The 14315-nt window shown below is 33.8% G+C and overlaps 1 protein-coding gene across 9 annotated transcripts; it reads right to left on the minus strand.

The window, feature by feature from the left end:
- Positions 1-1880: 1880 nt before the first annotated feature.
- Positions 1881-13999, minus strand: LOC110606878 (axoneme-associated protein mst101(2)). 9 transcript variants are annotated; one of them, XR_002486574.2, is made up of 7 exons: positions 13617-13999; positions 12333-12546; positions 9879-11761; positions 5109-5305; positions 4237-4992; positions 3802-3876; positions 1881-2572 (listed from the first exon to the last, which is right to left on the minus strand). XR_002486574.2 is itself a non-coding variant. In XM_043952880.1 (5 exons), exons 3-5 carry the CDS (start codon positions 11745-11747, stop codon positions 4872-4874), a joined length of 2187 nt encoding a protein of 728 aa, XP_043808815.1. In that variant the 5' UTR covers positions 11748-11756; positions 12333-12546; positions 13617-13999; the 3' UTR covers positions 1881-4871. The 9 variants fall into 9 exon arrangements, 4 of the variants coding, with proteins under 4 accessions (XP_043808815.1, XP_021601554.1, XP_043808814.1 ...); XR_002486575.2 differs by having other exon boundaries at positions 1881-3208; XR_002486573.2 differs by having other exon boundaries at positions 1881-3876.
- Between the last annotated feature and the right edge of the window lie 316 nt (positions 14000-14315).

Genomic DNA, 14315 nt, shown 5'->3' on the forward strand with positions numbered 1-14315 from the left:
AATATTCTTTAAGAAAGCTTCTTTCTTTGTCCTTCTTGCAATTTAAATAATGGATTTTTGGGTAAGGAGGAGACATAAAGAAAAGTTGAGCATTTTGGGCATTTTAGGAGAATTTGAAGGTAACCTTTAGAAGACCCAACAAAAGAAAATACTTTAAATTATTTGGAGTGAGAAAAATGAAGTCTTGTTTGGGTAGATTAATGAAGTGACTTACTCTAGTTGGCTTCAAACGGTCTTAATGTTTGATTAAAAGTTAGAATGAATTTGGAAAAAATTATGGTTAGACAACTACTAGTCAAGGTGACAAGTTATTAAAGGGATAAACTAATGACTACTGGGGATCTCGAGAGAATCACTTGAACTTATAGGCTGGTAATTGAAAAGTGATCCCGAGAGAATCACTTTCCCTTCTGGGTTGTGTGATAGACCCATATGCCGAATGTTCCCGACTCGTTTGCCACTGATCCAAATTCCTGTTTTATGGCAAATCTCCTCACCCCTCTCCTTTGGCTTTGAAGGTTTTGCAACCATTTTTGGTCTTTCCACCAATCTTTCAGCCAATTTCAAAATTAAATTACTATAGTCTTTATATATTGCAATTATTAATAGTGCTATTTCTTAATTTTGCATTTCATCCATTAATTTTATTTCTTTATCTCAAATCTCTCACGTAAGAGAGAAATATAAAGAGGAAGGGAGATAGAAAGCAAGAGAAATGAAGAGAACTAGGGGTGAGCAGTATTCGGTTTAAACCGAAAAAACCGACCGAACCGAACCGATTTAAAAATTTAGTTCGATTTTTTATATATTTCGGTTCAGTTCGATTTTCAATTTTAAAAATTTTGGTTATTTCGGTTCGGTTCGGTTTTGATAAAAAAAAACTAAAAAAACCGAACCGAACCGATTAGTAGTAATAATATGTTTTTTCAATAATATATAGAAATTAAATCATATTAAAATTAAAATATTTTAATTAAATTTTAAAATATTAAAAATAAAGTGTAAAAAATAAAAAAATATTAAAAATCGAAACCGATCAAATCGAACCGAATCGAATCAGACCGGTTCAGTTCGATTCGGTTTCTGACCAAAATCGGTTCGGTTCGATTTTTATAAACACTCAAATTTCGATTTTCGGTTTATTCGGTTCGGTTCGGTTTTAAACCGAACCAACCGAATGCTCACCCCTAAAGAGAACAATATGAAATGAAATTGTAACTAATATTAAATATATGAATAGAAAATAATTATAATATTTAAGAATTAAATAGTAATTTAGTTAACTTTAATTAAAATTTTAAATCCTTAATTACCTAAAATCCTCAATTAAAATTTTTATTTAAATATGCAAAAATTAAATATTTTAATTATATTATTTAAAAATTTTATATAATTAAGAATTTAAAATTTTAATTAAAATTTAATCAAATTACTTATAATAAAAATAGTAAAAACAATAAATATAATTACAACAAATATAAAAATCGAGACCTTAGACCGTAAAGTTAACTTTTTGAGTCAATAAGACCAAATAAAAAAACACAAACAAAATATCACATAAACCAGCAAAACCCAACTCAATTATCCTTCCAAATACAAACTTTCCATGAAAGAAACCCACAGCGCAGGGAAACTAAGACAATTAATTAAATCGTGTATGTATGTATTTTACTTTAGTTTATCATTTGGTGAAAGATAAATAATGTATATACGGACAAATTCACGAAAAATTATTATATTTTCTATTCAGAGGAAATAAATAAATTTAAATATTATAATAATTCAGAGGAATTTAACTCTGTACAAAAAGGTACAAAACGGAGAATATTGATTACCGAACCTGTTCATCTGTCTGTAAAAAATGATGAACAATTTATCCATTGCAAGCATAAAGTAACTTTCCTTTCATCTTCAATTGGTGAGAGTTTCAACATAGTTTACCTGAAAGTTTATGAATCTACAAACAGCCTTCACCACCATCACTATCACTATTTTAATACAATATTTAGGAGCCTGCTTGGCTATAAACATGGAAAAATAATACTGTAAATTTGGTCCACTCAAAAATTCCTACTACACTTTCAAGTCATAACACTTTTGCTACAATCAGAAAAGGAGCCGTTTAGACATTCCTAATTTTATCAGTAATTAATAGGTCCGCAAATTCTTCAATTAATTTTTCACTCTGGATGAACACGGAGGAAGCTACAAGGGTGGCTTCATTGGATACGTCATTCCTCATCAATGTATTCCGGTCAATTAACTCCTCTGTCCCCGGAGAGGGCTTAGTTTTCCTAATAGTACTCAACCTTAGCCTTCTCAATGGTAGAGGGCAGTACCTGGGTTTGACCCACCTCCACCTATGAACCTATGATGGCGATTCCTCCAGTGTCATAATAACCATTGAAGTTGACACCTTCAAGCAAGATGGCTTCAAATTCCAGTATCACAAAGATGGAATATCGGGTTTTCTGAATCAAAACTAACCATCTTCCTAAATCATGATGGCTTCAAATTTGGGGAAGGCTTCAAATTCCAGCTTCCTAGATCAGAACCCATCACCCTCCATATTCTTTGGAGTGAGAGTTTTTTGGACAAAGATTAAGAAGCATTGGATTAATTAACTGATAGCACAGATCCCAGGGAGAATTTGAAGAAGGATGCAAGGTTAAAGGAGCTATTGAAGTTGAGTAAGGGGAAGAATATGGCTGTAATCTTAAGTTAGAAGGGTGTATTTGTCTTTTCACAAGTCACAAGTGGTAAAACAAATGATGGAAACAAAATCAAGATAGAACTCTTGAAAATCAAGATAAAATTCCCAGAAAACTTAGACAATAGAGAAACTGATTACAACTGAAGGTAGTCTTTACCTGACAGGTGACTGATGCATCTAATAATATCAGTAGGCAAATGAAACAAAGGAGGGGATTAAAAAGACACCAAAACCACTTGCATTATCAATGAACAAACATAACAAAATATTTGAGCAGCACAGGTATTGTGGAACGATAACAATGCCAAACACTATCAGTTAACAAACTTGTTTTTGTCCAGAACAGATGGCATGTCTCAGCTAAAAGATCCTTATCCTTGCTTTGGACCATCATGTTCTATAACTACTTGCCATATTTGCCAAAATTCTTTAGCTATAAAAGATTTTCTTCCAATTTGATGACAGATACTAGTGATTAAGCAACTTCTTAGTGTCCTAAATCACAGAGAAGTAATCAATCACAATATTTATTATAATTACAAGGAATAACACAGATTTGAGTTACATATTTGCATAGTCATAGTCAACTCATCCATTCAAATCAAATGTTCTCCTGATGAAGAACAGATGTGAGAAAAAATATATATTCCATCCGCCTCATAATTTTTGTCCCCTTTTCCATTTTTGTCTATCCCAAAATATTGTCCACTTTCCTTTTTGCATTATGGTTAAACATATAAATTGACTATTATAGTCTTATATAATTTTAGCTTATTTTCAACACAATCCGTAATTAATTGTTTTTTTTTTCCAAATGAGAACTCAAACCATCTTTTATTGATAATGATTTTATTATTTCAATAAGTTTTATTGCCCTCATTTTATATTAAAGATGGGTATAATTGAAAAGCTAATAGAAAAAGTTGTCCTTTGACTAAAACAATTTATCATTTCCTAATTTGTATGAAAAAAGCAAAGTGGACAAAATTTATGAGATCGGAAGATATATGTTTCCCATCAATGCACATAGATCTTCAAGATAGTAACCAAAAAAAATAAAGATTAAACTAAGTGGAAGTTTTACTTACAATTCAGTTAAGTGCATCAACAACAGCGATATGGAAGCAGGAATAGGACACTCCCCGGCTGTTCCTTACAAATCTCTGGCAAAGGAAATATTAGTTTGTTCTAGAGAGATAATGTGACCGAGTGAGAGGACAAATGGGATTAAGCTAATGATCAGATAGCAAAGAGAGAGAAAGGACAAGAAAATTGAAGGAAATTGGAAAAAAAATAAAAATAAAAAATAAAAAGTTGAAGGAAAAATAGAGACCCATACAATAATCAGCGCTCCTAATATGGGTTAAGAACCACATTCAGAACCCACAATATTAAATATCCATAACGTACACTCATTTTCAAATCAAATGGTGAAAAAAATGATTCCAATAACCAAATGAATAAGACAACAATTTCATAAAGATGAAGAGCAGGTAAATCAATACCAATTACCAAAAACTCACCCAAACTCTCAGCTGAAATCCAATGATTGATTGCAAGGATGAGACCCCAAAATCAAAGAGAGAAACCTCCATCTCCATACCATCAAATCCATTCGTCTACAGAAGCTGTAGGAATCCAAAATGGAAGAACCAAATCTCCATGGCAGTATAAGTACAGCCACTCCTCAAAGCAAGCAAAAAAGATTTTTTTTTTTTTTTTTAAATTTATAAAAGAGCACAAAAGAATTTTCAGGAAAAAGGACAGGAAAAAAAGAAAAAGGAGGACTAGGTAAATGAAGAGGGAGGGAGCAGAATAAAGGCAAGAACAAAACGTGACCCTTTACCTCTACATTGCAGCGATGAGGGAGGAGGATAAAACAGTAAGAAATGAGGCCAAGGGAGAAAAGAGAAGGATAAAACAGCCCAAAAAGAAAGCAGCAGCCCAACTGTCTGCTCAGCCCAAGAAACAAACCAAAGACACACAAGAAGAACACCAATATCCCAATATCACAAAATTGTCATCCAAATTGATACTGTAGATCAACAGTATCAATTTGCCTACAAAAATAAGGTTTCCTTTTTTTTTATATATGACACAGGTATATACATATATATCTCATTAAATATTAAATCAGTTGAATAAACAAAAACAGGATTTACGATGAAGCATTATTGATCCTGTGAAGAAAGTCCCAATAGTAATTTAGCATGTGATCATTTGGATGCACCTGATCCCACTTCCCTGTACAGAATATTGCATAAGCATCAGCAGCATACCTGAGCAAGCAGAGGTAAAAGTTGACAAAAGGCGGTTAGTTTGAGGTGGCTCCACTGCAAGTTAACATGTACGTTAAAAGAGATAAAAAGAGGATGAATGAATGACTTTCACTTACTTTCCTACACCATGCAGCTGAGTCACATGGGTCCAATCATCCCCTAAATACTCCTGCGATAAGCGTTGTATCATCACCGCCCTCTTCTTGTGCAAACCTAGAGATTCTATCATATTTTCAATCTCCTGTGCTTTTACTTCAGTGGCAGCCTTCGCATCAGGACACAGAGTGAAGAAATCTGTTATAACTCTTCGTACCTGCAAGAAGACATGTTGTTTGTTAAGCACTTGCAATGATGCCATAAGCAAATCGTCCTTGGTTAAGTTTAAGAAAGAGGACCACAATAATTTGATATTTAACTTAAATGCAAATGTTCATATAATAAAAGGATCTGATATAACATATAAAATAAGAAAGCAAGAAGCAAAACATGGATGCCTTATGTGAGAATCAAAAGGACATCTAAAAAAAATAAACTGATCAGCATTAACACAAGTTATTGGAGACTGATAGCAGCACAACATTCCAAATCTTAAATACCTGTGCTTCATGATGGTAAACAAAAATTATGCATCTTTCCTAAATGCTCATATTCTCCCATGGCCTAAAGTGCTACTATCTAGATTATCAAGAACAAGTGGGTATATTTTACCCGAATCCTCTCAATTTTAGGATTACTTCACTTGCGTCCATTGTTTCAAAAAATCCCCATAACCTGTAATAGCAAATTTCTAAGTAAAAAAAGAAATTACCGTTTTAACCCCCCCCCCCCCCCTTCTCCTTTTACCTTTACCCTATTTCCCCCCTCACATCCAATTTGATGATTATTAATTGATACAATTCATAGTTACTAATACATATTTTATATAAGACAGCTCCATCAATTCTCCATTTCATATAGTTAACAAGATTTAATTATTATTATTATTTAAAATATTTTTTAATTATAAATATGAATCCCAATTAAAAGAAAGTTAAAAAACAAAAATAAGTTTTTGTGAAAAACTGAAAAGGGTGGCAGATTGCTGTTTGGTTTCTTCTTCCTTATGGTTCACGAAGGATCCAGCAACCATGCAAAAAGCCAACATAAACAAGGCAACAGTCAGCATTGGCTTTGCCACAATCACCTCAGGCTACAAAGATGCTGATAAAGGCACTGATTTTTAACACTGGTTCTCTTCTCCATTCATGCGACTCTTCTCCAACCAGATAAGGTACCAAAAGCAGTGAATTTGAAGGGGTTTCAGATCTCCACTACCCGCAACTGGAGAAATCAATCTGCCCAGCACAAGGCTGCACCTACATGTACTGACGTGCACAACAAGCAGCTGCAGAGTGCAGCCTTGCCTAGTGGACTGCATCTCAAAAATTGCTTAGCAGTTCGGCTTTAACATTTAAAGAAAAATTTTCCAAATTTCATTGTTTTTTATTTCAATTTTGCATATTCAAAATCTCAGAATCAAAAAGCAAATTTAAAAAACTTCAGAACAGTTCTGGAATCAATACGAACAGGAAGAAAATTTTTATTTTGGAAGAACAGATAAATTCAAGCACATGAATTTATTTAGGGTTTGGTTTTGTTGTCTTTTTAGGCTGTAGATGGTGATAGTGCTGAGGAGAATTGAGGACATGGTGGGGGTTGATTTTCTGAAGTAGTGGCGGTAATTTCTGCTACGAGTTTAATGGATATGTGAAAGAATAAAAGAAAAGAGAACGGAAACAGGAAGGAGAGGAAATGGGTAAAATAGTAATTTCCTCTTTTTACCTAGAAAAAAAACCATTGAATGTCAGAGAAAGAAAATTAAAGTTCATTGATTTTTCAGTAACAAATTGAAAATGAAGCATGAAAGTGAAAAAGAACCCTCAATGTTGAGATGGTCAGTAAAGAGTACCCCAGAACATGCTCCTCATTATTTTGTCCTTAACTCATTTAGGTAGATAGTCATGTCCCATAATCAAATAGCAGTTTAATGAAAAAAAAAATGGATAAAGGTCATTTTGATCCTAAATTTTCAGCTAATGTTTAACTAAGATAAACTAAACTTTTTTATCTAACTGGCTTTTTTAACATGCTTTGGTGGAAATATGCAAAATTGAATAAGAAAAACCATATGAACTAGTTAAAAACAATGAGTAGGTGGAAAAATGCTTCTCTTGCTAAATTCAATATGTAGAAAACTGTGCACCACATTCCACACTGTACATTTATCACAATATGCCTAATATTCTCGTACAGCATACTCTCCACCACCATTGGCAGTTTTGGGCTTTTGACTAAAAGGTGGTCCTTTAAAAACTTATATGCTAAAAAGGCGCTGAATCTAAATATATTATCAAAAGGTGGTGATTTTTAGTCAGACGCGACTTATCACTTCTGGTTAATTTTTTTATTAAAAAATTAAAATATCAGAGCTGGACGCAACTTGAATTATAAAAACATAATAATAACAAATAATAATGCTGGACGTGGCTTTGTCTAACTTTAAAAAATAAATAAATAAATAACCATGTCACAGTGTTAGACATGTCCAGGCTGGGACATGACTTTTTTTAATTTAAATTTAAATATTAAAATATTTATAAATTAATAATTTATATATTAAAATTTTTTATACATTTATTAATAATTTTCATTTCTTCCCTCAACTTTTCATTTTATTTTTTATATTTTTAATTAAACATCATGAACCTCTGTACATATAGTATTTGTTTTATCTTCTTTAATTAAAGAGTTGTACATGTGGATAACTTTTTACAAATTGGTACAACATAGACACATAGGAACATATTTATATAACTTTCAATGCTTATTAGATTTTGATAAGATTTATTGCTACAATTTATACTTTTTTTTTAAACTGAAGCAATAACTTTATTACATTCTTAATCAAATATAATATTTAATACATATGTAACTCTAAAATGTATTTATAAAAGCAAAATTTTTTTTTACTAAATTAAATTATTTTATTGCATTATAAAATAAAAATATAATAAATATTTTATACTAAATAATTAAGAAAAAATAATTTTAATATTTTGAATTGTAACACTATGTAAAAATTGTAGCTATAAATCTAATAAAATCTAATTAATAGAAAGTTATCCGAGTATCTTCATTTTGTGTTTGTGCTACACCAGATACAAAAGGTCATCCACTTGTACAACCCTTTAATTAGAGAAGACAAAACAATGACACTAAATTTTTTAGTGAACTACTCTAAAAAGAATATTGCAGGAGTTTGTGACTAAATTCGTAAATGGACAAGTTGGATTTATTTATTTAGTATTTTCCAAAGCTTTTTAGTATTTCAACTCAAGAAATTTTCAAGTTCTCTCTGAGGAGGCTGTTCCATTGCAACCATAGGTCACAAAAAGAAAATTTTGCCCCCAAAAAATTCCACCAACAGACCCATAACTCGTCCATTTCTAAGGACCTTAACATTCTTCTTCCTCCTCCTTCTCCTTTAAAGCCCCTTGTTTTTTTAAGGACTATGAGCAAAAGCAACATATACATGTTTTTCATTTGTACCATGTTTGGAAACAAAAAGAAGGGGTGGAAGTGGAGGAAGGAAAGCAAAAAATAGAAAACAAAGTGAAATTTAGTTTCAATCCTTTTGTTTGGATCTAGGAAAATGAGAGGTATCAAAGATGTAAAACAAACATGTATTATTAATTGTAAAATGACAATTATATCCTTTTCTATTGAAGGCAATTGAGTAATGTCACCTATTTTCACCTCTCTTTCTAGTACACCTCATAGGAAAATCTCCTTCCCCCTTTTTAGCCTTTCCCCAACAACATAATACAACTAAGCATTAATTCGAAACTAGTTGAGTCAACTATATGGAACTTTTTTTTTTTGCCATTTAGTTCTATCTAAGACCAATTTTTTTCCTCCTCCGTATAATTGTCACCATGGTTTTAAATCACAGTCGCGGGTGGCAGTAACATAATTGTAACGGCTGTAACATAATCATAACGGCCTGCGCTACGCAAATTTTTCAAATTAATTTGCAAAGTTCATAAAATGAAATAATATTAATTAAATTTAATTTGGAATAATGAATACAAATGCATAATAAACATAAATATATCAAATATAGACTATTTAACTTAAATTAAGTATCATATAGTTTAAAATAAGAAAAACCAACGCAACCTTATAGCTCGAGTAAACTAATAGCTTAAAATACAATTTCAACTCAAAACTAACACCTTAATTCAAAAAAAAAAAATTTAAGGGAAAATATAGCAACTAAAAACTAAGATACAGAAAATTTAACTAATACTTTAGAAGAAATAAGCTAAAAAATGCAGTAGTTTATGATTGATCTAAACTTGTATAAAGAAATATGGAGGAAAGTTTGGAATTTGAAAGAGAAAGGAAAGAGAAAACTTGAAAAATATTGCCTTTGAAGCGGCGGGAAAGTGTGGAAACAGACAAAAATAGGAGTAGAAGAGGAAGAATATAAAAGAATTTTAATTATTGATAACGGCAGGCAATGGCCGTTATGTAATGCCCGCAACTCAGAGAGCCTTTGTATAACAGGGTAACGCCCCCTCCCCCCCCCGCCCCAAAATCCGTTCCCCAAATCTATTACATAATGGCTATTACTTTACATTACGGCCATTTTTTAAAAACCATGATTGTCAATAAAAATAGTTGGACAATGAACAATCGAGTAATAGTTAACTCACTCCACCTCATGCTCATGCAGCCATCATGTTATTTCTTTATATCATAACTTTAACAAGTCCCCTACCAGTTGGCTAGCACATTAACATGCACCAAGAATATAGTTCTTAAAGGAAAGGTCAAGAGCATACCTGCATGCCAGTTGTGCAATTAAGCAGCATACATATCACCAGCACTCTCCAAGGATCATGAGCATGATCTTCTTGTAGAAGTCCAAATTCAGATCGTGGTGGCTGCCATGTGTCATTTTGAGTTTTTCTTCGATATGCCTCACTTCGCTTTTGGGCACTAGAGAGAACAATACTAGTCCTCCTTGATCTATTTCCCTTTTTTGATGATTTTTCCTGCCCACATTTGGCATCATTGAAGCTGCTATCTTCAGCGGCTTCTTTCTTTGGTACATTCTGGGAGTAAGAGGAGACATTTTGAACTGCAAGAACAGCTCCGTCACATGGCTTTTTCATCTTCTTTGAGGATCCTTCTTGCTTACTATTGTCATCAGTCAAGCCGCTACATGCAGCATTTTCTTCCTTGGCTACCTTGCAAAAGTAAGGCGACACAATTCGAACTGCAAGACCAGCCCTTTCAGATACCCTTCTGCTCTTCTTTGATAATTTCTTCTGCCCACTATTGCTATCAATCAAGCTGTTATGTGCAGCTTCTTCTTCCTTAGGTATCTTCTGGAAGTAAGGGGAGACATTTGGAACTGCAAGACTTGCTCCTTCACATGAATCTTCACTCTTCTTTGATGAGTTCTTCTGGCCACAATTGTTGCCGGTAAAGCAGCTATCTGCAGCTCCTTCCTTGGGTACCTTTTGGAAATAGGGGGAGACATTTTGAACAGCAATACTAGCTCCTTCACACAATTTTTTGCTCTTTTTTGAGAACTTCTTCTGCCCACAATTGTTGTCAGTCAAGCTGCTGTCTGCTGCTCCTTCTTCCTTGGCTACATTTTCAAAGTAGGGGGAGACATTTTGATCTTCAATACTACCTCCTTCACATGATTTTTTCCTCTTCTTCGATGACTTCTGCTGCGCAAAATTGTTGTCAGTCAAGCTTCCATCTGCAGCTCCTTCTTCCTTGGGTACCTTTTGGAAGTAGGGGGAGACATTTTGAACCTCAATAGTAGCTTCTTCATACAATCTTTTCCTCTTCTTTGATGACTTCTTCTGCTCACAATTGTTGTCAACCAAGCTGCTATCTGCAGCTCCTTCTTCCTTGGGTACCTTTTGGAAGTAGGGAGAGACATTTCGGACTGCAATACTAGCTCCTTTGCATGATTTTTTTATCTTCTTTGATTTCTTCTTCTGAACACAATTGTTGTCCGTCAAGCTGCTATCCACAGCTCCTTCTTCCTTGGCTACCTTTTGGCAGTAGGGGGAGACATTTCCAACTGCAACACCAGTCCTTTTGGATACCTTTTTGCTCTTCTTTGACAATTTCATCTGCTCACCGTTGCCATTAGTCAAGCTACCATCAGCAGATTCCTTTTCTTCCTTGGGCACATCCTGGAAGTAAGGGGAGACATTTCGAACTGCGACACCAGTTCTTTCAGATGCCTTTCTGCTCTTCTTTGACAATCTCTTCTGCCCACCCTTGCCATCAGTCAAGCTACTATCAACACATTCCTTTTCTTCCTTGGGCACATTCTGGAAGTAGGGGGAGACATTTCGAACTGCAATACCAGTCCTTTCAGATGCCTTTTTGGTCTTCTTTGACAATTTCTTCTGCCCACCCTTGCCATCAGTCAAGCTACTATCAGCACATTCCTTTTCTTCCTTGGGCACATTCTGGAAGTAGGGGAAGACATTTACAGTAAGACCAGCGCTTTGACATGATTTTTTGGTCTTCTTTGACAACAAATCCTTAACGTCTTTGCTGTTAGTCATGCTGCTATTTGCAGCTTCTTTTTCCTTGGGTGCCTTCTGGAAGTAGGGGGAGACAGTTCGAACAACAAGACCAGCTCTTTTGCACGGCTTAAGAACCTCTATATCATCCATCTCCAATTGCTGCCCTATGGCCACACAAAAATAAGGAGAAATCTTAAGAAATTCTGTGGTCCCTTCTCTGACCAGATGCAATGTTCATGGATTGTAAAGATGCAACAGTTTTTAGGCTAGGGCAAATAAAATGTGAAGAAAGAATAAAGAAAGAAGCAAAACATGGATGTGTTATGTGGGAATTGAAAGGACACCTAAAAAGAAACAAATCAATACCAAGCCAAATTATTGGAAAGTGATAGCAATAAAACATGCCAAATCTTACATAGCCATGCTTCATGATAGCAAAAAAAAAAATGCATGTTATCAAAATGAAAAAGGAATAAAAGAGATGAAATAAACACAAACCCACAGAAGAAATTGAATAGATAAACACAACCCTGAACCAACAGAAGAAATGCTCCAAAGAAATTGAATACATAAGCACATAAAAGAAGTGCTACAAAAGAAAGGGCATAAGAGAAATTGAATACATATACAAAACCCACATAAGCAGCATTTCAGATCTCAGAAGCACATAAACACAAAATCCTCAGAAGCAAAGCACATTTCAAGCCCAACAGATAAAAGGAAAATGAAATAAACCTGTGAGGTAAGACTGGTGCAGCAGCACAGGAGCCACAGCAGCAAAGGGAGCAGAGTGGTGACCAGTATGGAAGAGCATCAGCCTAAAGGAGTCCTTGCCATGGTCCAGTTCAAATCGTGAAGCGGACCCGGTAACCACTTCCAGTTTCCGAAGAGGACCAAAACCTCATAATAAGGAGGCCGGTTCCACTTCTTGGAGTGTGCATGTGTAGGGCTTATATAAGACCAAGGACTTAGTTAAAATTCCATAGTTTTGACAATGATTCAGTCCAGTCCTAAGTGTGTGCGCCTTGTATGCATGTGTTTATATCTCTAAGGAAAAAAAAAAAAAAAAAATAGGACCTGAATCGGCCACACATAAAATTTTGATTTTCCTATTTTTTTTAATTTACATTAGTTGGTTTAGTTCCTTTAATCAAAATTTATATAATCTAACGTGTAAAATATTAACATTATAATAGTTTTAAAAAAAATTCAAATCGTGATCGAGTCCTAACAGAACGGCAACCATTTTCAAATTGAAACGGTTTACAAACGAAACTGTTTCGAATCAAAATGGTTAGGAACCAGCAATTTCAGTCCAAATCTAGACTGAAACCAGCCTCTGGCCGAGTCTAACCAAAAAGGTATAGATGAGAGGAAGGTGGTGTGGTGTGGTGTGGTGTGGTGTGGTGTGGTGTGGTGTGGTGTGGTGTGGTGTGGTGTGAGAGAGGGATTGTAACCGGTCGGTTTAGTTCCAAAACAAATTAAAAAACATAAGGGAAAAAAGTAAAATTTACCAATAGATCTTTTATAAATTTGAAATTTGATGGACTAACTACAGAAAAAAAATTAAGGAAATAGTTAATTAATAGACTTTTAAAATGTAAAACTTATTTTTTAAAATCAAAAAGATTAAGTAATAATTTTTTTTTATAATATAAGGATTAAAGAGTAATTTTAAAAAAAAAAATGAAAGAGAACTGAGTAGAGATGGATCCAAATCAAACCAAACCCAAAAGTTAGGTCGGTCCGTTGGTTTGATTCCTCACAAGATCCAGAAAAACACAGCAATTACCATTTCTTTCCAGCAAGGACAAGATGCCCAGTAGCATGCAGCAGTAAATTCAGATATCACCCAACAACAGTTACCAAGAATTCAAAAAAATTTCACATCATTGTATTACATCCTCAAATCAGATTATATGATCAAATCGAGGATAGCATAACTAAACACAGGAAATTGAAATCAACAACAACACATACTCAAATGACATACCCAAATCCAAAACAAGAAGTAATTACCTTGAAATAACCTTGTGACAACTCAACAAAATAATTGGTTCTTCACTCGTATGGTTCCCCTCAGCAATCTTAGTGTTTCCCAATCCCAGAATTTTCAGAAGTCTCAATCTTAAACTGCGTGAGTCGATGGTTCTTCACTTATTCACTCGAGTTCCATCGTATCGATTCGTCGCAGAAGCGAAACGCAAGCAGACGGCGGATCGGTGGATTCTGAAAGAAAAGGGCACAGTGGAACAGAGAGTGTGGGTCGACGGCTGGAATATGCAAGAAGAAGATGCACTCACAGTGAGACTGAGTGCGGTGTCCTTGGATTTTTAGCAGAAGATTGAGAGACTGCTAAGGTTTAGGTTTTTCCTTTCCTTGAATTATGGTTTAGGTTTCCTTTCCTTGAATTAATAATTCTTTTAAATTTTTATATTTTTAAAATATTTTTTAAAATTTTAAAATTAAAAAATAAAAAATATTTTTTTCCTTCTCCAAGTAGTAAAATTTTTACTTTAACGATAGTCATTTTTCTATCACACAATTTTCTATTACTTCTCATCCGATCTCTCATTGTTTTGCAACCTTTCGGTCTCTCTAAACATACAAAAAATAGAAACAATTTCAAAATTCAACATCTTTTTTTTATTTTTATTTTCTGATAATTTTATTTCTCTTCTTATCTTTATTTTCTCAAAATATATTTGAATGATAATA

This window comes from Manihot esculenta, chromosome 18, assembly GCF_001659605.2.
Source record: "Manihot esculenta cultivar AM560-2 chromosome 18, M.esculenta_v8, whole genome shotgun sequence".
Lineage (NCBI taxonomy): Eukaryota > Viridiplantae > Streptophyta > Magnoliopsida > Malpighiales > Euphorbiaceae > Manihot > Manihot esculenta.

Excerpts from the sequence above, each read along its gene's own strand:
- LOC110606878 (XM_021745862.2), bottom strand. The coding sequence starts at position 12,411 with ATGCTCTTCCATACTGGTCACCACTCTGCTCCCTTTGCTGCTGTGGCT. Across the intron at positions 11,762-12,332 it reads GCACCAGTCTTACCTCACAG|GGCAGCAATTGGAGATGGAT; the intron begins GTTTATTTCATT and ends GTGTGGCCATAG. Across the intron at positions 4,993-5,108 it reads CAGCTGCATGGTGTAGGAAA|GTATGCTGCTGATGCTTATG; the intron begins GTAAGTGAAAGT and ends CTGCTTGCTCAG.